Here is a 25,263-nt window from a genome sequence, read left to right on the forward strand (position 1 = left end):
TTTCTTATTGTGTCTGCAATTTCCCTCACCTTTAAATTAAATTCTGTAGTCCTGGTGTCCATGACTTTGCCAGGCATAACATGTTCTGGAATTCACAAGAGGGTGGGAATGTTCATGAATAAAGGTAAGTAGCTGTCGTATTCTAGTAAACTGTGTGACATATGTTTGCGAGTCTGGCATCACACCCTCCACAACAGGGCTAGAATGTCAGAGAAAGAAAGGCAATAAAAAATACAAAAAAGAGGGATGTAAGGGTTGGCATATCCAGTAAACAAAGAGCAAGATGCAAACAAAACAAATGGACTCACCATTTTAATAAACAGGCTGTTTTCTATGCTAGTAAGTAATAATCTGCCTTATTCATAGTGGTTAGTATTTGTCTGGGTACAATCTGCCATCACAATAGTGGGGCATGTGTTTGATAGTTTTAGGGCTTGAATCATTCCAAAATCGTAAATTATACTAAGGTCCTAGAGGGTCTCACTCACATCTCTTCTACCCGTCATTATCTTTTCTCCCTTGAAAGCTCCTTCTTCCTTATAAAGTCAGTTTCAATTTACTACTCTATGATGTGCAAGTCATCCTACAAATCACTTCTGCACCTTTTTTCTGTGGTCTCAGGATCTCACCTTATCTCAGCACTTTGGGATTCCTTTTTTAGAAATACTAAATATTAGCCAACCCGCGGCATACCATACGCTGCATAATCAGGCCGGTTTTTTAATGATTTTTAAGCACAGGGAGAAAATTAACATTTGAAAAATCGGTAATGTAATAAATCAGCAAGAAAAGCAACATTGTAACAATGCATGGAATGAACCAACACACAATCGTCCGTGACTGAAAACTGGCGGACCGCCATCGCTCATGTGCCCACCTCCAACTCGTCACTTGAGTCGTTGTCGTCTTTGCACAGTCCAGATGCACCTGTGACTCACGTAGACTTTCCGTGTTCCTGCAGGAGCATTTTAGACGACGCACGTTTGTCACGGATGCGAATTGCTGTATGCAGTGTGTAAAAGAGTTTGCTATGGTGCACGTGGTCATGCATCGTAACCGAAAACTTGGCTTTTAAAGACTACTTACTTCATTGTGTTTTAACCTCAGTTGTAAAGGATTTTTTTAAGGATCCCATGGGATACCCCTCGCAAACCGCTTTACACACTGCATATGTCGATTCATCTCCGGTGTGGCTCCTTCCTGCGTGCGCCATAGGTGTCTTACTTGTCGGCGGCTTAGTGAATCCATGCCCCTTCCGGCGTGCTTTCCATGGGTGTCTTGCCTTAGTGAAATATATATATAGCTTACTAAACTAACCCTAACCATCAGTTTACTCAGTTTAAATATGTGCATAGATATACTTCCTGCAAGCTTCACTTAACATCCTTTGCCCAGATCTATTTTGACATTTTTATCCATGTGGTGTTCCTGGCATGTATAAACTGCACATAAACTGACTTTGTCTTCCCATTCTAGCATTCTGGTCTATAATTTTTGTTTGCATTTTTGATGCTGCCAGTAATGGTTCCTTCTTTACCACAAATTCCTATTTTCTTAGACCTCTACTGCCTTGTGCTCTTCTGTGAGAAAAACAAAACAAGGAGAATAAAAAGTAACAAGTAACAAATACTACTACAAGGGGTCTATTGTATATGCAGTCAGCAATATTTCAAAGTTCACTATAAGAAAATACCGGAAAATTCAAATTTGTAAATGTGAAATATGCAGAATGATCAAAGAAAAAGAAGCATAGCTAACCATCCCTTCATCCAACCATTTCTCATTATTTCAATGACTATTTAGGTTTAGAGGTGTACTCTACAAATAATTTTGTGTTGTGTGGAAAGGCAACTCACTAGGTAAAGTTATGCTTATTAATTTATGTAAATCAGAAAATGTTGAAAGAGATTAACTTATTGATTCTCATAAAGGCTTTCATGAAAACTGTAGAAAAAGAAACACCTCAACTTGCCTACTATACATTTTCAATCAACTGCTCAGTGCTTTTGCAGTGGATATTTATAGTAAATAGCTTCTGGTCATCCAGAGCTTGGTTCAGAAGCATAATGCAGCCAAGGAGTGAAAAAATGCATTTTTTCAATCCAGTCCACTCTGCATTAAGCATTTCATACATTCTCATAAATGAATACATAAGCCGAGCACAGTAAATTACACAAAAACAAAGTGGAATTAAGTATACAAATAATAGCAATGTGGCTGTGCTACATGCTTAAAGCTGCTGCTAACTGGGGAATCACGAAAGCCCCTTCCACAGATGTGCACTGTACACTACCTACTAGGAAAAAAACAAGTGGAAGGCCTAGAACAGGGGTGCCCAATGCGTCAATCGCAATCGACCGGTAGATCGCATTGCATTAAAAAAATTATTATTTTTTTTTAAACGTTAGTCTATCATATATTCTTCCTATGACATCTGCCACTTGATTGATATACAGGGTGGCCAGTCTGAGATCTCTTCTCTTCTAACACACTGGTCATCCCGCATGCACAATCAAACACGCAAGCCACTGCAAAACTCCGGCTGTGATCTAGTTAGCCTTCCAATGTATATCGACAAAAGGAGGGATTTTAAAAAAAAATTGTTTAGGGAGGGTATGGGCTGGATGTGGAATTGGAAGAGGAATTTTTTCTCACAATGTCACAATCGAAGTGCGTTTATCTGATTTGTCAATCTATCATTGCTATTCCAAAGAAGGAAAATGTGGAAAGGCACTTTCGAACTGTTCATAAAAACTACGAAACTGACATCCTTCCAAAAAGCGATCTGAGAAAGAGAAAGGAGAGGGAACTAAAATCACAGTTAATCGGACAGCCGTCATTTTTGACTTGGCTGAATTCAAAAGCTCCTTGACTGCATTATTCGGCTCTACTAATTTATGCAAGTCAGCCTTTTACCATATGACGATTATTAAATCCAAATAGAGTTGTGACCATAAATGTATTGAATTGTTATTGTGCCATAAAGGTTATTCAGTTATGCAAGGTACGACAACATACATTTTATGTATAAAGTATACTCCGTGTATATATATATATATATATATATATATATATATATATACACACACACACATACACACTCACCTAAAGGATTATTAGGAACACCATACTAATACGGTGTTTGACCCCCTTTCGCCTTCAGAACTGCCTTAATTCTACGTGGCATTGATTCAACAAGGTGCTGAAAGCATTCTTTACAAATGTTGGCCCATATTGATAGGATAGCATCTTGCAGTTGATGGAGATTTGTGGGATGCACATCCAGGGCACGAAGCTCCCGTTCCACCACATCCCAAAGATGCTCTATTGGGTTGAGATCTGGTGACTGTGGGGGCCATTTTAGTACAGTGAACTCATTGTCATGTTCAAGAAACCAATTTGAAATGATTTGAGCTTTGTGACATAGTGCATTATCCTGCTGGAAGTAGCCATCAGAGGATGGCTACATGGTGGTCATGAAGGGATGGACATGGTCAGAAACAATGCTCAGGTAGCCCGTGGCATTTAAACGATGCCCAATTGGCACTAAGGGGCCTAAAGTGTGCCAAGAAAACATCCCCACACCATTACACCACCACCACCAGCCTGCACAGTGGTAACAAGGCATGATGGATCCATGTTCTCATTCTGTTTACGCCAAATTCTGACTCTACCATTTGAATGTCTCAACAGAAATCGAGACTCATCAGACCAGGCAACATTTTTCCAGTCTTCAACTGTCCAATTTTGGTGAGCTCGTGCAAATTGTAGCCTCTTTTTCCTTTTTGTAGTGGAGATGAGTGGTACCCGGTGGGGTCTTCTGCTGTTGTAGCCCATCTGCCTCAAGGTTGTGCGTGTTGTGGCTTCACAAATGCTTTGCTGCATACCCCGGTTGTAACGAGTGGTTATTTCAGTCAAAGTTGCTATTCTATCAGCTTGAATCAGTCGGCCCATTCTCCTCTGACCTCTAGCATCAACAAGGCATTTTCGCCCACAGGACTGCCGCATACTAGATGTTTTTCCCTTTTCACACCATTCTTTGTAAACCCTAGAAATGGGTGTGCATGAAAATCCCAGTAACTGAGCAGATTGTGAAATAATCAGACCGGCCCGTCTGGCACCAACAACCATGCCACGCTCAAAATTGCTTAAATCACCTTTCTTTCCCATTCTGACATTCAGTTTGGAATTCAGGAGATTGTCTTGACCGGGACCACACCCCTAAATGCATTGAAGCAACTGCCATGTGATTGGTTGATTAGATAATTGCATTAATGAGAAATTGAACAGGTGTTCCTAATAATCCTTTAGGTGAGTGTATATATATAATTTTTAATGTAGGTAGATCATTTCGACCTGGTCATTTTAGAAGTAGCTCGCAAGCAGAAAAAGTGTGGGCATCCCTGGCTTAGAACATGTAAGGGGATTCCTTCTCTCTCTCAATGATAGCCTGGTAGCTCCCTGTAAAAGAAAGACTGTTTCAAAGGATTAGGAAACTTACTCTTAACTTCTTCAGCATGATGTGGATAACAAGTGAGTTAGTTATGGCAGATTATGTTCTTACTGAATCAACAGATTTCGATTCAATATCAGAATTTAAATATGTAATGCTATTTTTTCTGTTAAAAATCTTTAAACTAAATTCTACAGTACCAATTACTTAAAACTGTAGCTGCTTTATGTTATTACATATTTATCATTTCCTTCCTCCCAAAAAGCAAATAGCTGTTTCATGAGCAATTCTCACCATTTGTCGAAGCATTTCATTTTCTTCAAAAATGGCAACACTCCGTTGTACTTCTCTGTCAAAACTCAGCAAAACTGGAATAGGTGGTCAAGTCAAAGAATATAAGTTTAAAGAAAAATTTCTGTCACTGGTTCCTCCGAATAATTAGCAGCAGAATACTTCAGCTAGTACATCCCAATAATACCACAAATAACTAACTGGTTCCATTACATAAATTATCTATCCATCCATCCATTATCCAACCCGCTATATCCTAACTACACGGTCACGGGGTCTGCTGGAGCCAATCCCAGCCAACACAGGGCGCAAGGCAGGAAACAAACCCCGGGCAGGGTGCCAGCCCACCGTAGCCCATAAATTATAAAAACATAAAATGAAATTACAAAATAATTAAGAAGGCTATGAAGAAGTATATAATCAAATATATTAATAGTTAATATATTAAATATATGAATAAAGGTGTGTTGAAAAGGATATGCATACACTGGAAGAGAACACTAAGAAAATTGTGAAGTGAAACAAGGAAGGTATCTGCCCATTGACGGGTGAAATAACTTGAAAAAGTCTGATTCTGTTCAGGGTCCTTGATGAAAGGTAAAACAAACCAGTCCCTCCACTCAGATTGTCCCTGGAGTTCCACAGCTTGCTTCTGAAAGAACTCTTGCGTTTTTTCAGTCCGATTTGACTATGAGAAGGAAAAATACATATTTTAATTTGCACATTCCACAAGCTAAAACTGTTTGCAATCGATTTTATTATAATTAGAACACAGACGTTTGTATTAATGGATAAGTTTGACATTTTACTATAGTTAAATGTTTGTTTCACATTTGGACTGATGGCTCTGTAAGCCACAACTGTAAGCCAGTTAGGCATGGAATTTTTTTAATTACTAGATAAAATTTCACTTAACTTTCCTGGGGCAAATGACATTGAAAAATAAACTTTTAACTTCAAAAATACAGCACTTCTCTTTACATGTTATTTAACATGCTGTATTACCAGTTATAACTCTATTAGCTCACATCTACACAATTGATCAAGGCAGCCCAGAAAAGTGGCATACTACATTGCAAAACAACATGTTATCAGAGATCCATTGCCACATGAGCAATTACATTTAAACACTAAACAATGTATTAAAAAGTACCAAGCTATTAAAACAACAGTATCTAAGAAGGCATGCCAAATCAAAGTCACGGTCACATCAACATCATGGCCACTATTCAGAATATATTGTGGCTAAATTCAATATCTTCTTGTTCAGTATGTTACACCCATATTTTTAAAAAATGTAAGTGTATCTAAGAAAAATATACCTGAAGCTTCTTCCTCTCATTTAAACTACTGATAAAAAGTATTTTCATGAATGTATTTACAACAATGTTTTCAATATAAGCAAAACTAACACAGATCTTGCATTCCAAGAATACAGACAACAACCCAATTTGCATTTTACAAATATGCTTTTTCCTTCAATTTTCAAATATATCTCACTCTGAATAACTTCATTCTTATTTTATTAAAACACACTGTCATTTTCAACTAAAAGTACTGAATACAAATCATCTTAAGAATTCAAATGTTTACAATTGCAATTTCCAGACCTGATAAGAGTTTATGACGTAATAAATCTTTGTGAGAAAAAAAAAAGTACCGTTCTTTGTGTACCTGTACAGTATACACAAGGTAATAGCGAAATAGACTGGTTCTTAGTTTGTTTACAGTGGGTCTGTAGACATCCTCCAGCCTGCTAAAGAAGCGTTTATCCAGATAGCTCCAGTAATCTCGGAGGCCAGTAAGATCAAAACTCTGTACAAAGTGCTGCAATTGTTCAATGATTTTATCCACCTGCAACAAGAAGGAACACAAGCTGCCAGTAATGAACTTGTAACATACTCAAAATCTTTCTCACAGAAAACATTTATTAGTTACCATTAAATATACACAGTGTTCTCAAGAGGAAAAAAACATATAGGACCTTAAAAGCAAATTTTATTCACAATAAGCATCTTTGTTGCTAAGTTTATCACTGAAACTTGTTAACACAGTAAATTAAAAATGTATCTGTCGCTGTTTATCTGCAAAATAATTTGGTTACATCTGATGATTCTTACTTATTAAATTACACTACAAAAATAAAAAAAATAAAATTGAATCAATGCAGTTTGCAATACTAATCAATAAACTGTATTGTAACAAAGTATAGGTTTAGAAAATATTAAGTATTACATATACTATTGCTTAATAGCACCTCAACAATTAGTTTTCAATTTTTAAACCAACAGAAATCAAATATTTTACATAAAAAACAAATATAAAATGTATGTAAGGGTTTAAATTGCTCTTGAAGTGTGAATTACAACAGCTAAAGAAAAAAAATTAAATATGATGCATCAGAAAAAAAACACCCATCTATCTCACCAAGTACTGATTAATTAGAAATGTTTACCCTCAATCAGCGGCATTTGTGGGAGGACTTTACAGCATGATAATATAGACAAAAGCTATTACATAGAAAGGCTTTAAATACAAATATACTCTGAAAATGCTTCATCCATTTACAAGGTTGAAGGCACAAAGCAATCATGGATAGGACAGTTGTCCATCATGGGGCACACTAACTTACAGTGAGAGAAGTTAAAGCTACCAATCAATCTAACATGCTTCAAAGACAGCAGAGAAATACCAAACATACCCTAAAACCTTTGTCCTTATCTGCTTTGATCTCCATGTCCATTTGTCTGAGGGCACTAGTGAATCCTCGGTACATGAGGTATTCTCTAACAAGTTCATCTGTTCTCTCCACTGCTGAAGTCATGACCTATTAAAACTTAATGAAGACAATCAAACATTATTCATTATTATGCCACTCTCGCACAATGGTAGACTTTTAACGTTTGCATTTTAACAAACATTACTCCAAATAGCTACACTTACAAGTGTATATATTAAAATTTAGATTAAATAATCTTATAAGATTTTGGTAAGACTTCTTACCAAATAACAAGTCAGTGGTGCAATTGCACATATGAAATACAGTAACTGCAGTGTGATGAATATACCTGTTGACACTACTGGATACATCATCAGTTATGTTCCTAGAATTATTGGTTGTTTTGGATATTTCGACATCCTACACCCTCATCCAGGTAACCCAGTCCAAGCTGATCAGACCTCTCTTAAACCATAGCACCGAGAGGCTCTCTCCACCACATTAGTGGTCTTGCGGATGGCTCTCCTTCTCTCACTCCCTTTTATACCCAGGTGAATGAGGGCCTTAGTTAGGGAGTGGGCTGCAAAGCCCCTGTACCCAACCTTGGTCTACACCCTGCTTGCTGGCATTGCCTGACTAATCAAGGGCATTTGGTGATCTTCCTTTCAGAGGCCTCCTCCAGACATTCTTCCCATTAGACTTGTCAGCTCCAACATAACCACTTGCTGTGTGGCCTCAGACAAGATGACTTTGTCTAGTTGCAGGTTAGTGACAGCGATGAGGCTGGGGAACTTCAGCTGTCGTTTGAGGTTTTCCAGCAGCCAATCTCTTGCTGTGCCCAAAATGTCTGCTGATGTTTACCATGTGGCTTTTGGCTGCTCGCATGCTCTTCCAAAAACGACTGTCTGCTTAGAGGGGTGGGAACACTTGGCTGCAGCGATTCCTGCACTGATAGTTCCAGCGATAACCTTCAGGACTTGGCCATGCCACCATCTGCAATGTCCCTCCCCAAGTGTTTTGGAGCAACCACTGAGAATGTGTTCCGATGTTCCTCGCTTGGAGCACAGTGGGCAGACAGACGACTCAGCTCTGCCCCTTATTTACAGGTTTGATGGGGTAAAGCTGTACTGGCAGTACACCATACACTGCCTGGATGAGGAATTTGATTCAGATTTCTGCCCAGGTCACCTTCCTTTTGATCCCAATCTGCCATCTAACCCACATTCCTTGTTGTCTCATTGTGATTGCCCTTCATGATCTTTCCTCCTTAACTACTGCTCCTCCCTCGCCTTGATGGTTCTGATGTGTTGAGTATGGCTCATCCTCATGTCACTACCCCCAATAGCCTCTTGTGTCACAGACTTCTCTTAGTCTGTTGAACTGTCTCCTGCGTCCTCCACTTTCTTCCTGTTTTTCCACTTACTTCAGCTCTGGCTACCTTCAAATTGGAATCCCAGTACCACACCACCTCTCTGGTCTGAATGTGAAGATGGGCACTTTGTAGTCAGTAAGTGGCCAGAGGATGCTGATGTAGCCAAGCCTTAAGCTTCCCTGGTAATCCGGACTGGTGTATTGCTTTCAGGTAGGTATCCAACACTGTACAGGTTGCATGCACAGATGCAGCATCCTTCAATGAGCTGTCAGACACCTTCCCTAAACTCTAGACAGGCTTCTCTGAGATAGCTGGAATATTTGTTCCTGCAATGCTGAATATGTACTTCTCTGACATATTTCCCTTCCTCATTATGAAAGATTTTGACTTGGCTAGCTTGAACTGTACCCGTGCCAACAGCATTGACTCTTCCAGGCCCTGCAGGTTCCATCGGCAGCCTGGGACAGACTCTGTGGGGACAGTCAGATCATCAACAAATGCCCTTATTGGTGGTCGTTACAGGTGGCTGACGTTGAACAACACTTCATCTTGGATCCTAATTGACAGTTATCCTTGATGCCACACCAGAATGACTAGGAGTATGAAAAATGTATTCAATTTTCTTTGGGTTACTTAATTTAAGAGTAGGTTAAGGGGACAGGGTCATGTTTGGTGGTTGTACTGCTTAATTCCAGCTCTTCAACTTTCAAGATTTGAATAAGATTTTAGCCTTTAAATGCATTTTACTACAAGGCTAACGAAGAAGAGAAACTCATATTAATATACATCCGTTCAGATACATAATAATTGTTAATAAAACAAAACCGTCCACCCATGTCTGGTTTTCCAACCATATTAGACTTATCTGCATCTTCAGCCCTTCAAAGTTTTTCGGCTTAAAAGCCATCATGTGGGCTCAGGTGCAGTGCCAGTCGAATGACAGACAAGTGTGATGGACCTAGACATAACAGACAAAAGCAATATAAACTGGTTCTTGAGATGTGGAAGGCTATTTCTCTGCTGGAGAAAACAGCCACAGCTTGTGTGGAAGGCAGGCAAATACCAGCTAGATAGAGGTCCAGAGTGGGCTAATATTAACACTTGCTTTACAATTTGGCAAATATTATCCTCTCTTGTTCATTACCATCCTTGAATTAAAATAAACTCCTGGCTTGCTAAGAAGTTCTCTATAGTCTGGTTCTCATTTTATAAACTCTCTGAAAAAGTTCATTGAGCAGAGGGTGATGTTGTATTCTCTACATATGACAATGTAGACAAGAATTACGGTCAGTAATTAAAGATCATTATTATATTTACAATGCATCACTTTTTTTTATTATATTGAATTAGTTCATTTTAAAGAGCCCAAATTAAATTTATAACTATCTATGGTTTACTGGGCTACTTTCATAAGATTATAATTTTGCTGAAACTACTTAAACAAGCCAACATGTTAGGATTATAGGGTTAAGTACAGATCCGGCTGTAGCAATGTATAGACTCAGTAGACCATAAACCCCCATCACAGACAGCACCTATTGTACACGTTGTATTTTAGCATCTTTCTCATTTGTTCTGGAGTTAGAATATGTCACTTTTTTACTTATCAGTTACCCCTGCTATAATTGAAACTCTATCAAATCAGCTCTATCACTTTATTAAGAATTACATTTATCCTAATACACTAGTAGTATACTAAAAGATAAATTTACTGGGCTGAGCATCAGATAACTGGCTTCATTTAAAAAAATTAAAAAGGTTCAACATATTTATTTAATGCTTAAATTTGTGCTGCTCAAGTTCTCACTGAGAATCTCTTTGCACATGTGGTCTATGACAATTTAGGCAGTGTAGCTATATACATAAGCTTGTGTATGGACTGTTAAGTATGATCTCTTCTAGAATTGTTCATTTATTTATTTGTATAATGTTATTTTTACTATTTTAATTGGAAATGTGAAGAGGCAAAATTATTGTTACATGATTGTTACACTTTTTTAACAGTTATTGCAGGAATACTTGGTGAACTTTTCGAATTGTCAATTGTGTGGTGAATGAGCAACATCTGATCAGCCAACTGAGTGAGACTGTTATCACATGCAGGATCCTCAACAGCAGGGCAGTAAGACTGTGACGTAATATGCTACATTTTAAAGATGTAATTTACTTCAACAAAACAAATTGTGTTTATTAAGCACAGATATACAATAGTACTGCCAGTGTTTGCCATGTGTAAGTGGACAAGTAGGAGAGAAAAATAAATATCAACTTCTTAAGGCACCAAAAAGCAGAGGACTTTATATCTGTACTTATACACAGAGAAATTGCAGGCACCGAACTCCAACCCTTGGCTGACTACTTTTCTGACTTGAGGAGCTCTGTGCTGTGAAGTAATTTGTTGTATCAATTCACAATGTCCTATATTCTAGAAAATACAGTGATACCTGTAAAATATACTGACACTGGAATACAATGAAAAAATTGTTTTGTTTATTTCATGTGGGTTTTACATATTATGGAGCACGGAAAATTAAAAATGAAAACTGTATTTCTTCAATGTGTGCCATTTTTTAACAAAACACACTTTTTACCTGACAATATTTTTTCTCACTGTAATTAATTAAAAATTATCGATACTTTATTTTAATGATAGAAAATAGTGCAATTCAAGCAAACTAATATTAGAAATTGTTTAAAACAGAAGAGTTATTTTATTTAATAAAAAGTTTAGAATGAAATTGAAACATAATGATGAGTCATAGCAGCAGTCAAGGCATACTAAATTCCTATTTTATCTCTGCGAGTAGAACAGCAGAACCAAGAACTGACATTGGGTTCAGAAGGAATGGCCAGCTAGAAAAATGCTACAGCTTGGTGCCAAAAACATAATCAGACGTAGCTTTGGCTTACAATGAGGCAGTTTGTCAAAGCCCAGTTGAAAGATGGAGCCTGATTCATGTATTTGCACCAAGCATTTCCAGGTCTATCTGAGGCAGAATTGAAAGAGGGCATTTTTGCAAGACATTATACGGATTTCTAAATGATGGGGTAATAAACAATGTGGAATGGGAGGCTTTGGTATCATTTAAAGTAAATTCTAAATTTTTAGGCAACAATAAACAACCAAATTATAAATAATTTGTGAAAACGTCATTAGGTTTAAGTAATTGCGTTGCATCATCTCAAAATTCACTTTTTGGATGCAGATTTGGAATTTTTCCCTGAAAATCTTGAGCTTGACGAGTGAAGAGCATGGTGACAGATTTCACAGATTTATCAAAGACATGGAGGTACAAGAGACGCTCGGATGTCAGTATAATGGCGGGTCACTGCATGAAGATTCATAGGAATGCACAAGAAAAAATGTACAAACAATGGGACACCAAAGGAGGTTTTGAATAAAAATTTAAACAAAAACTAAGAAGTGACAAAAACGAATGTATTTATATGTAATCGGTTAATATGTATTGTTGTTTACTTTACATATATGTATAAAAGTATTAGGTTGTTTAAATATGTTCATGTTAAATTCATTTAAAACTACTGTATGCATAAATAAATTGAGTAATCCATCCATCCATTTTCCAACCCGCTGAATCCGAACACAGGGTCACGGGGGTCTGCTGGAGCCAATCCCAGCCAACACAGGGCACAAGGCAGGAACCAATCCCAGGCAGGGTGCCAACCCACCGCAGAATTGAGTAATCTGATCAATTTTAATTACATTTCTTTTCCATTTTTAGCTGAATATGACATGATAGAAACACTCTACTTTTTGTATTGTCATTTTTTTCTGCTGTGTTCATGAATGCAGCTAAAATAACTTCACAATTAAACCCATTTTTATGAGTTTAACGTTCCACACCAGTAACTAATGCGATCAAAATTAGAAGGACCGCTATGTGAGTGTTCGTGCTAATGTGTCAATGCAAGTGATGTCAGAAATAACCGTTTTTTTTTTAAAATAAAAAAAAAAGCACAAGTGCATTAATCGCCATACCTTCCAAATTAAGAACACTTGTCAATTTTATAATGGAACCACGATTTGAATGGAACTGGGGCGAAATATATACCAAATGAAAGGCATCGAGTGATACAATACAAACAGGATTAAAGCATTTTAAGGGACACATCAAATATTTGAATGGACTGACCACAAGGCTAACAACTAACATGATGCTTAGCGGAATTGACATTAAAATCTGAGCAATAAAAATGAAAAAAAAAAATACGTGGTGTCGCCCATGCGGTACCATACAGATAATACCGTATGCAGCTTACAAACATAGGGCAGTAACTTTTTTTTTTTTTTACTTGAACAGCGTTCACAGATATGACAATAGGATTCGCTACAGTTAGCATCATGCAACTTTTCAAATGCAGAAAAGACAACAGCTAATTAAAATATAACTCAGATCGCGCTTGTAACTGTTTCAACGTGGTACGAGCCAAACCACTGAAAACTTGCTGTTTCTAATAATTCTGCATAATAAAAGTCTACTTACAATTCAATTGTTATGAAGCTACTTTCCACCCACATCAAAACTTCCTCTATGCAAGACGTCACGTGATACGTCACGTCGAGAAGCATATGACTAGCTTGGTTACCGGAAAGGAGCGCGCCGCCGCCATGTTTGTGCGAAAGTGCTGTACAGTTGAAACAAAATGTGGGCGGTGCCAGAAGAATCATTTCTAAATATCAAATCATCCTCTAAAGGCGTTCTGAGATCTTAAGCAATTGGTAGACTTTACTGTCGATCCAAACCTTTACACCTCGTTGTTCCAATCGGGCTTCCATTTCGCTTGCTTAAACAGCTGGTGGAGCGTATTTAAATTGTCGTTGATAAAAGTGCAGAGTTTGTACAGCCAAAACTGTCATGAGAAAAGTTAACAAGAATCTCACAGATTAAAAACACAGAGATGAAGGAGTGCGAGAGGCATTGCCTCGGTCCTACATGAGAGAAGAAACATTCCAGTCAGCAGAGTTTGTGTTCTGCAGAAGTAATGCTTTAATTAATTGGAGTTGAAACGGCTTTATGAACTTCAAACTAATAACAGGTGTTTGTGTGGCCTTTTACGCTGCGTTTTAATTATGTGTCCGCTGTGCGTTTCACGGAATGTAGATAAGTTTTTTTTTGGTTAGTATTTATTGACATTATAAAACTAACATTACAATGCACATCTTTCAGTATAACTAACATTCTTAATAATATATACAGTAATAATAAAGAATCGGGCGTAGCGTACATAAAATAAGATAAAACAAAAGAATTGTAAGTCATAAATACAGTAAATTATATAGGTAAAATAATTAAATATCCACTAAACCGTATTATCTAAGTAAATGTACCAATCTGTCAGCAGTTTTCTTCACATACTTCAAGGAAGAGAAATAATTACTCATTCACAAAAATTTAGGAAGATCAAGTAATTTTGAGATGCTTTCATTAGAAAATAATGTTATCTAAAGCTAATCATCTTGTTAGGTCTTTCTCTAAAATAAAAGTAAAAGTAATACAGTCCTTAAAGAAACTATCAAGTTAGGAATGTTTTTGTTATCACAATTTATGTAAACCATACCAGAACATTTTGGAATATGTACAAAGAGTTGTTTCAATATCATTTCAAAAGTCATAGTAATTACAATCAAAACCAAATTGCTGACTTAAATGTTCCTTAGAAGTGTATATTTAGTTTAAAATATTTAAATAAATGAATAGGAAACTTGAAATACTTAGTTTTTCAGTTATGTGTTCTCTGGATAACACTGTGATATTAATAACAACACATTTAATTTCTATATATGAAATTCTTATATGAGTAAGTTGGATATAATAGGTTGCTAAAAGAATAACGAGTTTGACTGAAAAAACACTACTGTTAAAATCAAGGTCTTGAATTAATAATGAAGGAATATGGGACTCCATGCAACAGACTTTGAAGAAGTACTCTGTGCTATTCTTAGAACTGTAGTTGGAATAGTCTTAATGATAACGTTTTATTCTTTTTGACTAATTTTAAATTTATATTTTGCACAGAACTCTTGCAATGAGAAGTCAAGCACAATGACATCTTTTATTGGCTAACTGAACAGACTTCAATATGAAAGTTTTTAGACAGCTTAGGTCCCTTGTTCAGGCAGGCTGAAGGGTCCTGAGTTGCCTTAAAAGCTTGCATATTGTAATCTATTCAGTTAGCCAATGAAAGGTGTCATTTTGCTGGACTTCTCACTGCATCCATAACGGCTAACACAGTACAACACCCTACTACTATGCACAGAAATCTTGAAAAAGCATAACATTTCCTTTGTTATTCAACATGTGCACTATACACCAAATTCTCCGTTCCATCCCGATATTGTTGTACAGTGATTTGTTTCAGATTAAAATATATGTATTACTCAAAATTGAAGTATTGTGCGTTGTATAATTGTGAACATGCAACAGTTTTGGAATATAGGAAAGCAGTTGTGCTTAACCCTGGTTTGGATTATTGACTGCAACTCTATGCAGGCAAATTTGCATAGTATCAGGGTTACACTGCCCAATGTTTTCTTACAGTCTTTTTGCTTGTCATCTTCATCAATTATTCAAACCACATTACTTTTTGTTATTCATAAAATCCTTCTTCAGTTTATGTATGAAGTTGGCTATGTTTTAAAGTCTGTGCAATGTGTTCTTATGGCTTAGTACTGTCTGCCATAGCCGGGTTTTCCATTGCAACAGATTTGACAAGACCAGTTATTGAAATGCTAGAGAGATTGCAGTTTTCATTTAAGTCATTTTATTAATTAGAAACCAGTAGTTGTTCTAGATTTTATTCCAGGTCGGTATTTAATTGGATTCCAGTCCCTGATATTAAAGTAGCCTGTTTGTGAAGATGGGTGTCTCAGTGGTTTAGTAGGTAGTGCTGCTGCATTACTGCTTAAAAGTCCTGGTTTTTCTTTCAGGCCATGGCACCAACTGGTTTTCATCTCATATCTCAAAAATTTATATGCTAGATTTATTTTCAGCTGCAAAGTGGCCGAGAGTTTGTACAAATATGCCTTGTGATTAGCTGGCCACCCGTTCTTCAGTTGGTCCCACCATGCACACAGTGCCGTGGAAGGATGGTTGTCAGCCTCAACAACTTTGAACTAGTTAAGTGTATTAGAAAGTGGATGTACAGTATCTCACAGAAGTGAGTACACCCCTCACATTTTTGTAAATATTTTATTATAACTTTTCATGGGACAACACTGAAGATATGACACTTTGATACAATGTAATCAGTGTACAGCTTGTATAACAGTGTAAAATTTCTGTCCCCTCAAAATAACTCAACACACAGCCATTAATGTCTAAACCGCTGGCAACAAAAGTGAGTACACTCCTAAGTGAAAAATGTCCAAATTGTGCCCAATTAGCCATTTTCCCTCTCCGGTGTCATGTGACTCGTTATTGTTACAAGGTCCCAGGTGTGAATGTGGAGCAGGTGTGTTAGATTTGGTGTTATCGCTCACACACTCTCTCATACTGGTCACTGGAAGTTCAACATGGCACCTCATGGCAAAGAACTCTCTGAGGTTCTGAAAAAAAGAATTGTTGCTCTACATAAAGATATCCTAGGCTATAAGAAGATTGCCAACACCATTAAACTGAGCTGCAGCACGGTGGCCAAGACCATACAGTGGTTTATCAGGACAGGTTCCACTCAGAACAGGCCTCGCCAGAAGTTGAGTGCACGTGCTCAGCGACATATCCAGAGGTTGTCTTTTAAAAATAGACGTATGAGTTCTGCCAGCATTGCTGCAGAGGTTGAAGGGGTGGGGGGCCAGCCTGTCAGTGCTCAGACCATATGCCGCACACTGCATCAAATTGGTCTGCATGGCTGTCGTTTCAGAAGGAAGCCTCCTCTAAAGATGATGCACAAGAAAGCCCGCAAACAGTTTGCTGAAGACAAGCAGACTAAGGACATGGATTACTGAAACCATGTCCTGTGGTCTGATGAGACCAAGATAAACTTATTTGGTTCAGATGATGTCAAGTGTGTGTGGTGGCAACCAGGTGAGGAGTACAAAGACAAGTGTGTCTTGCCTACAGTCAAGCATGGTGGTGGGAGTGTCATGGTTTGGGACTGCATGAGTACTGCCGGCACTGGGGAGCTACAGTTCATTGAGGGAACCATGAATGCCAACATGTACTGTGACATACTGAAGCAGAGCATGATCCCCTCCCTTCGGAACTGGGCTGCAGGGCAGTATTCTAATATGATAACAGCCCCAAACACACCTCCAAGACGACCACTGCCTTACTAAAGAAACTGAGGGTAAAGGTGCTGGACTGGCCAAGCATGTCTCGAGAGCTAAACCCTATTGAGCATCTGTGGGGCATCCTCAAATGGAAGGTGGAGGAGCACAAGGTCTCTAACATTCACCAGCTCCATGATGTCATCATGGAGGAGTGGAAGAGGATTCCAGTGGCAACCTGTGAAGCTCTAGTGAACTCCATGCCCAAGAGAGTTAAGGCAGTACTGGAAAATAATGGTGGCCACACAAAATATTGACACTTTGGGAACAATTTGGACATTTTTCACTTGGCGATGTACTCACTTTTGTTGCCAGCGGTTTAGACATTAATGGCTGTGTGTTGAGTTATTTTGAGGGGACAGCAAATTTACACTGTTATACAAGCTGTACACTGACTACTTTACATTGTATCAAAGTGTCATATCTTCAGTGTTGTCCCATGAAAAGATATAGTAAAATATTTACAAAAATGTGAGGGGTGTACTCACTTTTGTGAGATACTTATATGGGTTATGTAGATGGATTGTAATAGTTCTCAGTGTGTAGTTTTACAAATCGGTAAACACCTTTTACTGCTCATGAAGGTGCTTATTACTGCAACAACAGTTTAGTGCACTGGAGACAGTTTATTTTGTTTTTTTTTTAGTATTTAATTTGTTTGTTAAAACCCAGCCAAAGGGTATGCACAAACCAGTGTGTTTGTCCGTGCCGGCCCCAAGCCCGGATAAATGGGGACTTTTACGTCAGGAAGGGCATCTGGTGTAAAATTTTGCCAATTCAATATGCGGACAACAATACAAATTTCCATACCGGATCAGTCGAGCCCCAGGTTAACAACGACCGCCACCAGTACTGTTATACAACAGGGTGCTGGCGGAAATAGGGCTACTGCTGGCTGAAGAAGAAGAAGGAGAAGAAGGGGGGGAAACATGTCCAGAGGCAGGAGGAAAGGAGGAAAGTAAAGAGAGTGGAACTGAGGGTAGGAACTTTGAAAGTTGGCAGTATGACTGGTAAGGGGAGAGAATTAGCAGATATAATGGAGCGAAGGAAGGTTGATATATTGTGCATGCCAGAGACTAAATGGAAGGGGAGTAAGGTCAGGTGGATTGAAGGTGGATTCAGATTGTTCTATCATGGTGTGGATGGGAGGAGAAATTGGGTGTGAGTTATTCTAAAGGAACAGTAAGAGTGTTTTGGAGGTGAAAAGAGTGTCAGGCAGAGTAATGATTATGAAGCTGGAAATTGGAGGAGTGATGATGAATGTTGTTAGTGCATATGCACCGCAAGTTGGGTGTGCAATGGGTGAGAAAGAAGATTTTTGGAGTGAGTTGGATGAAATGATGAACAGTGTACCCAAGGGACAGAAAGTGGTGATTGGAGCGGATTTCAATGGGCATGTTGGTGAAGGGAACAGTGGAGATGAGGAGGTGATGGGTAGGTATGGTGTCAAGGAGAGGAATGAAGAGGGTCAGAGGATAGTGGATTTTGTGAAAATGAAAGAACATGGCTCTGGTGAATATGTATTTTAAGAAGAGGGATGAACATAGGGTTACATACAAGAGTGGAGGAAGATGCACACAGGTAGATTACATCCTATGCAGAAGAGTTGATCTGAAGGAGATTGAAGACTGCAAAGTGGTGGCATGGGAAAGTGTAGTTAAGCAGCATAGGATGGTGGTCTGTAGGATGACATTGGAGATCAAGAAGAGAAAGAGAGTGGGGGCAGAGCCAAGGATGAAATGGTGGAAGTTGAAAAAGGAAGACTGCAAGGCTGAGTTTATGGATGAGGTGAAACAGGCACTGGGTGGCAATGAAGAGTTACCAGACAGCTGGGAAACTACAGCAGATGTAGTAAGGATGACAGCAAGAAGGATGCTTGATGTGACATCTGGAAAGAGGAAGGAGGAAAAGGAAACCTGGTGGTGGAATGAGGAAATACAGGAGAGTATACAGAGGAAGAGAATGGCAAAGAAGAAGTGGATAGTCAGAGAGATGCAGAAAGTAGACAAGAGTACAAGGAGATAAGGCGCAAGGTGAAGAGAGAGGTGGTGAAGGCTAAAGAAAAGGCGTATGATGAGTTGTATGAGAGGTTGGACACTAAGGAGGGAGAAAAGGACCTGTACCGATTGGCTAGACGGAGGGACCGAGCTGGGAATAATAAAGTAATAAAGGTTAAAGATGGAACCATCCAAGCGAGGAGAGTGTGTTGAGCAGATGGAAGAAATACTTTGAGAGGCTAATGAATGAAAAGAACAAGAGAGAGAAGAGGTTAGATGATGTGGAGATAGTGAATCAGGAAGTGCAACAGATTAGCAAGGAGGAAGTAAGGACAGCTTTAAAGAGGATGAAAAATGGAAAGGCCGTTGGTCCAGATGACATACTTGTGGAAGCATGGAGGTGTTTAGGACAGATGGCAGTGGAGTTTTTAACCAGATTGTTTAATGGAATTTTGGAAAGTGAGAGGATGCCTGACAAGTGGAGAAGTGTACTGGTGCAGATATTTAAGAATAAGGGGAATGTGCAGGACTGCAGTAACTACAGGGGAATAAAATTGATGAGCCACAGCATGAAGTTATGAGAAAGAGTAGTGGAAGCTAGGTTAAGAAGTGAAGTGGTGATTAATGAGCAGCAGTATGGTTTCATGCCAAGAAAGAGCACCACAGATGCAATGTTTGCTCTGAGGATGTTGATGGCGAAATTTAGCGAAGGCCAGAAGGAGTTGCATTGCGTCTTTGTGGACCTGGAGAAAGCATATGACAGGGTGCCTCGAGAGGAGCTGTGGTATTGTATGAGGAAGTCGGAAGTGGCAGAGAAGTACGTAAGAGTTGTACAGGATATGTACGAGGGAAGTGTGACAGTGGTGAGGTCTGCGGTAGGAGGTGGGATTACATCAGGGATCGGCTCTGAGCCCTTTCTTATTTGCAATGGTGATGGACATGTTGACAGATTAGATTAAACAGGAGTCCCCGTGGACTATAATGTTTGCTGAGGACATTGTGATCTGTAGCGATAGTAGGGAGCAGGTTGAGGAGACCCTGGATAGGTGGAGATATGCTCTAGAGAGGAGAGGAATGAAGTTCAGTAGGAACAAGGCAGAATACATGTGTGTAAATGAGAGGGAGGTCAGTGGAATGGTGAGGATGCAGGGAGTAGATTTGGCGAAGGTGGATGAGATTGAATACTTGGGATCAACAGTACAGAGTAATGGGGATTGTGGAAGAGAGGTGGAAAAGAGAGTGCAGGCAGGGTGGAATGGGTGGAGAAGAGTGACAGGGAAGGTCTACAGGACGGTAGTGAGACCAGCTATGTTATATGGGTTGGAGACGGTGGCACTGACCAGAAAGCAGGAGACAGAGCTGGAGATAGCAGTGTTAAAAATGCTAAGATTTACACAGGGTGTGACGAGGATGGATAGGAGTAGAAATGAGTACATTAGAGAGTCAGCTCAAGTTGGACGGTTGGGAGACAAAGTCAGAGAGGCAAGATTGCGTTGGTTTGGACATGTGCAGAGGAGAGATGCTGGGTATATTGGGAGAAGGATGCTAAGGATGGAGCTGCCAGGGAAGAGGAAAAGAGGAAGGCCTAAGCAAAAGTTTGTGGATGTGGTGAGAGAAGACATGCAGGTGATGGGTGTAACAGAACAAGATGCAGAGTACAGAAAGATATGGAAGAAGGTGATCCGCTGTGGCAACCCCTAACGGGAGAAGCCGAATAAAGAAGAAGAATGTGTTTGTTAAGTGGTTCAATATCTGTTTTCTTTTCAACCAGCCAGCCGTTACCATCTGCTAAACTTCTGATAACTTAGATTAGATTAGATAAACTTTTTTATTCCCAAGGGGATATTCAGATGTATAAAAACAAGGACAAATAATAGCCAATCCATCAATAATCAAGCAATATGCAAATAAAAATAACTATAATTAAAGAAATACATGTATATTGTTCAGATATGTTAAAATGGAATTTCAAAATAAAATTAACGAATGTCCCGGGAGGAAGTATTGAAATGCCTGACAGCAGTGGCCAGAAAAGACCCCCCAGAGGTGCTACTTAGGACACCATAGTGGAATGAGCCTCTGGCTAAGTGTGTTCCAAGAAAGCACCTCCTGAAAGAGATGGAAGGTATTTTTTATTATGGCATCCAATTTTGTCACTATCCTTTTTTCTTTAACAGCTTCCAGTGTGTCCAGGGTTCACCCTTTGATGGAGCAGGCTTTCCTGATAAGTTTATTCAGTCATTGTGCTTATTTGTAGCTCAAGTTTATTCCCTAGGAGACCACAGTGTAGAACACCACACTGGTAACTATGGACTGCTAGAATATTTCCAGTAGTTTGCTGCACACATAAAAAGACATGAGTCTCCTTAGCAAGAACAGTCTTCTGTGACGCTTCATATACCGAGCCACTGTGTTATCAGACCAGTCCAATTTGTTGTTTATGTGGACCCCTAATTACTTGTAGCTGTGCATCACTTTCACATTTTCCCCCTGGATGGTGACAGGCCTCAGAGTCTCCTTGGTACACCTAAAGTAACTTAAGATAATGTAGGACTATCAGAGATATTTTAAAGTTTAAGTCCAATTGCAGTGACCAACTGAAAATAATCAGGACTATTTTTAAGCAGTATGTAAGTCCTATCATTTTTGTTGTCTATGTGGCCAGGTGAGTATTCTTGTCTTATTGTTTTTTAACATCTGATTTTAGATGATACTTGTCTGATAAACAAAGAAGCCTATTCCCATCACTCAAAAATAATAATTGCATTATTTCACAAATGTTTTGCATTATTTTTAAAAAGTATTGCATTATTTCTCAAAGATATTGCCTGGTGTGGTCAGTATCATTGCACATGTGCTTGCTCTGGACATCCTTTGATGGCTAGTTAAGGACAGATTAAGGATGTGCATACCATGCAATGAAGTGTCAAGAACTGAACAGAAATCATTGGTATAAATTTAATCCACCCAGTTTTAAGGTCACAACACCTGTTGATTGCAGGGCTCAAAATCAGAGCCAGTCACAAAACAGTGTGCCACATGCAATCCACTAACAGAAACATATGAATAAAGTATGTGTTTAGTTTTATTCTAGTTATTTACTAAAGATATTTGGAAACAGTGTGATGTGGTGGCATAGCGGCTAGTGTTCATAACTCAAATAACGGGCTCAAGTTGGGGATTGAAAAAGGGGCTAGATGCTATTTATTTCATAGCACAAAGGACAATTTTTTTGGCAATTGAGAAGAGTTCCTGATACCTTTCCTATATTCAAAGATTTTGCCTCCTGCTGCTGGTAACATCTGGCACATGCATGCAGGGGCAGGGCATGTGCGCATGCAATAAACTTTTTATTTTTGAGTTGCTTAAATAAGTCTCTGAAGATGAGCACATCACAACGGGCCCACTTGTTCCAGAAAAAATCAGACACAGGAAAGAAACTAGGAATGTGGGTTATATTTTTGTTACTTATCTACTCTCTCTCTATATATATATAAAATCCTAAGTCTAAAAGTGCAATGGTGATGTTTTTAATGTCACGTTTTTATCACACTTTAAATCAGGCTTATTATAAAACATACATATATATGTTTGGTATCATTCCTTTCAGAATGCATCAAAATTTAATGTGATGTTATTTTTTCAGATTCTTATTCTGTTTTTAAATTATAAACTAAAAAATATCAAGAACTCATGTCTCGCAAGACGGAACTTTGTGCCAAAAGATTTAACCATGCCCAGGGCTGAAATAAAACACAAGCAGTAGGACAGCTGCTGTACAAGCTTTTAAATGTTCGAAGCACCGCACAAGATGCAGATCATGCGGCACGACAGCAGCAACAGCAAGCCGGAAGCTGATTGAGCAAAGAGGAGGTAAAAAAAAACTGTATTTGCTTCCCATTGTATCACCTTTTAAAAGGGGGTTTCAGAGGAGCAACCGCGTCTCCTTGGGGTGCTTTCAGCCCTCTTCAAGGTAACATTGGTCTGCTTGTAATCTATGCAGCAATAAAATTATTTTTTATAAAGCTAATTCCTTACAAAGATCTAATACTAAGCAAAATACTCTCTAAAGAAAATTGTTTCTTTCTATATTGCTTTTGCAAAACTGACATTTGGTAGTTTTTAAATTAAAATATTTTGATCAAGAATTTTAAAGTGAAGATGATGGAATGAGAGATGGGATTTTATTACTTATTTTACTTAATTTCTGCAAATAAAACATTCTTGTTGGAATATTGGGGTGTATTATTGTGGAATTTGTGAGACTTACTGGGTGAGTTTATTAGGTTTGTCTACTCCACACTTTAAGATTAACACACATAGATACACACATACAGTAGATGGCGCTACCCAGACAGAATCTCTGTCAATTGTTAGGCACCCAACAATATTCCACATAGGACATACAAACACACACACATACACACAGAGATCCTATCTAGACAAAGTCTCTTGTGATGCCAATTGCCAGTCTCAGAAAGGCTTACTGAAAATCAGCATTGTCAAGAGTAGACATCCTGGGCAGCTTTTTCATTTAGCAATCGGCTTTATGCATAGGTGACATTCTCTGACTTACAAACCAAATGGTCTTGGTCTGTGACGTTGCTTCTTATGATATTCCACTTTTGCCGCCTCCTCTTGTCCCTCAGACAAGCCATATTTATGTTAAAATTTCACATGCGACTTTGGGACACATGAAATCGCACACATTTGATTGGCTGGCTATGTTTATGATGGATGACTCAGCTCTAAGTCTTTGATCGTTTTATGAACCTGTGTACTGCTTTCCTTTCCCAAGCTATACACTAATTTAAACAGCTTCTAATCCTTTTGTGTCCGTACCTAATTTTTGTTCTCCGGTTATAAAATGGGGGAGTTGGTGCATCAAAGGCATCCCCCCCCCCAGTACGCTAAAAAGCAGTGCTCCACTGGTGTGGACCCAGTAAGGATGCCCGCAGGGATGTATGGGAGTTGTAGTTCTGAGGGACAATCCTGTCGGAGTCCTTGGGAGCCACCAGGGGGTGCTGCAGGGAGATGTCAGGTTATGCCCTGCTAACTGGAGCACTCCAGGGTGTGACATAAAAGTGAGCAGTCCAGCCTCCTCCAGTGAGTCAGTGTCTGGAAGCAGAATGCAAAGCTCACCTGGATGAGTATAAGAGGGATCGTGTGTTGAAAGGCTGTGGATTCATCTGTAAAAGGAAGGTATTTTGTGAAAATAAAGCCTTTATTTTGCACCTGGGACCGTTTTGTGAGGCGTGTCTGGGGTTTTGGGGCTTAATGGCACCCCCTGTCTTTTATAATGTATGACTATAGTGTGCTGTTTGAGTGTTCTCCACCTACAAATGAGCTAGTATGACTTGATATTTATAATCGTAAGGGTTTGAGTATACAAAATTGCTTATATATAGAGGAGACAAAAAGAAAGATGCTTGAAATATCACCAGACCCTTGTGACCTCCTTCTCTCTGTCTCTCTCCCCATTTTATTCCCAATTCAAACCTCTTGTGCCTTTCCAACACAATGTCCTTACCTCACCTCCTTTCTAGAGCTCCCTCTGGCAGCCACTGGTTTCCTTGCATCCCTGGACTTCAATACACATTTATATATTCTGGCGTCCCTTGTTCCTACCATATCTCCTCTTATATATAACAGGACAAAAGATATCATAATCCTCTGTTAACCAGAGGATTAGGTGATCCAAAAGTCTGGGCTATTTGCCCATTACCATCCTTGTAAAATCATTACACTCTACACCTGACAAGCATTTTTTTCAGCAGCCCTGCCAAATGGCAAAAATTTCTGCTGCATCTGTTTGCAGACCTCCTCTTAAATTTTAGTTAAAATGTATAGGTGTTCCTATTACACTTCTATTTATATACAAGTATTTGGCACCTCCCCATTTGGAATATTTTCCATTCCCCACCAATACACTTTAACAGGATTTTAATTGTGGGCATTTACGTACCTCTGCACCAGAGCTGACTTTAAATTGTTCAAACTTGCTTGCCTGACTGCTACAACAAAGGTTGCCAAGGTTCTTATCTTTGAGATGCTGTTTGCTGATGAAGCTGTTTGGGCATCTCACACCGAAGGTGATCTGTAACAACTTGTGGACTTTCTGTCTCATGCCTGTGAAGAGTTTGG

At 38.9% G+C, this 25,263-nt stretch overlaps 1 protein-coding gene across 2 annotated transcripts in view; it reads right to left on the bottom strand.

Annotated features, from left to right (window-relative positions):
* The window catches only part of wdr91 (WD repeat domain 91), a 68,097-nt gene extending 54,282 nt beyond the window's left edge, over positions 1 to 13,815 (bottom strand). The window contains exons 1-5 of one of the 2 annotated variants that reach the window (XM_039750421.1): positions 13,341 to 13,815; positions 7,446 to 7,580; positions 6,419 to 6,598; positions 5,225 to 5,432; positions 4,748 to 4,830 (exon numbers count right to left, since the gene is read on the bottom strand). In XM_039750421.1, the coding sequence (XP_039606355.1) occupies positions 4,748 to 4,830; positions 5,225 to 5,432; positions 6,419 to 6,598; positions 7,446 to 7,568 (594 nt within the window). In that variant the 5' untranslated portion in view covers positions 7,569 to 7,580; positions 13,341 to 13,815. The remainder of the gene's footprint in view (positions 1 to 4,747; positions 4,831 to 5,224; positions 5,433 to 6,418; positions 6,599 to 7,445; positions 7,581 to 13,340) is intronic. The other variant, XM_039750420.1, reaches the window with a different exon arrangement.
* Between the last annotated feature and the right edge of the window lie 11,448 nt (positions 13,816 to 25,263).

Source organism: Polypterus senegalus, chromosome 4 (assembly GCF_016835505.1).
Source record: "Polypterus senegalus isolate Bchr_013 chromosome 4, ASM1683550v1, whole genome shotgun sequence".
In the NCBI taxonomy this organism is placed as follows: domain Eukaryota; kingdom Metazoa; phylum Chordata; class Cladistia; order Polypteriformes; family Polypteridae; genus Polypterus; species Polypterus senegalus.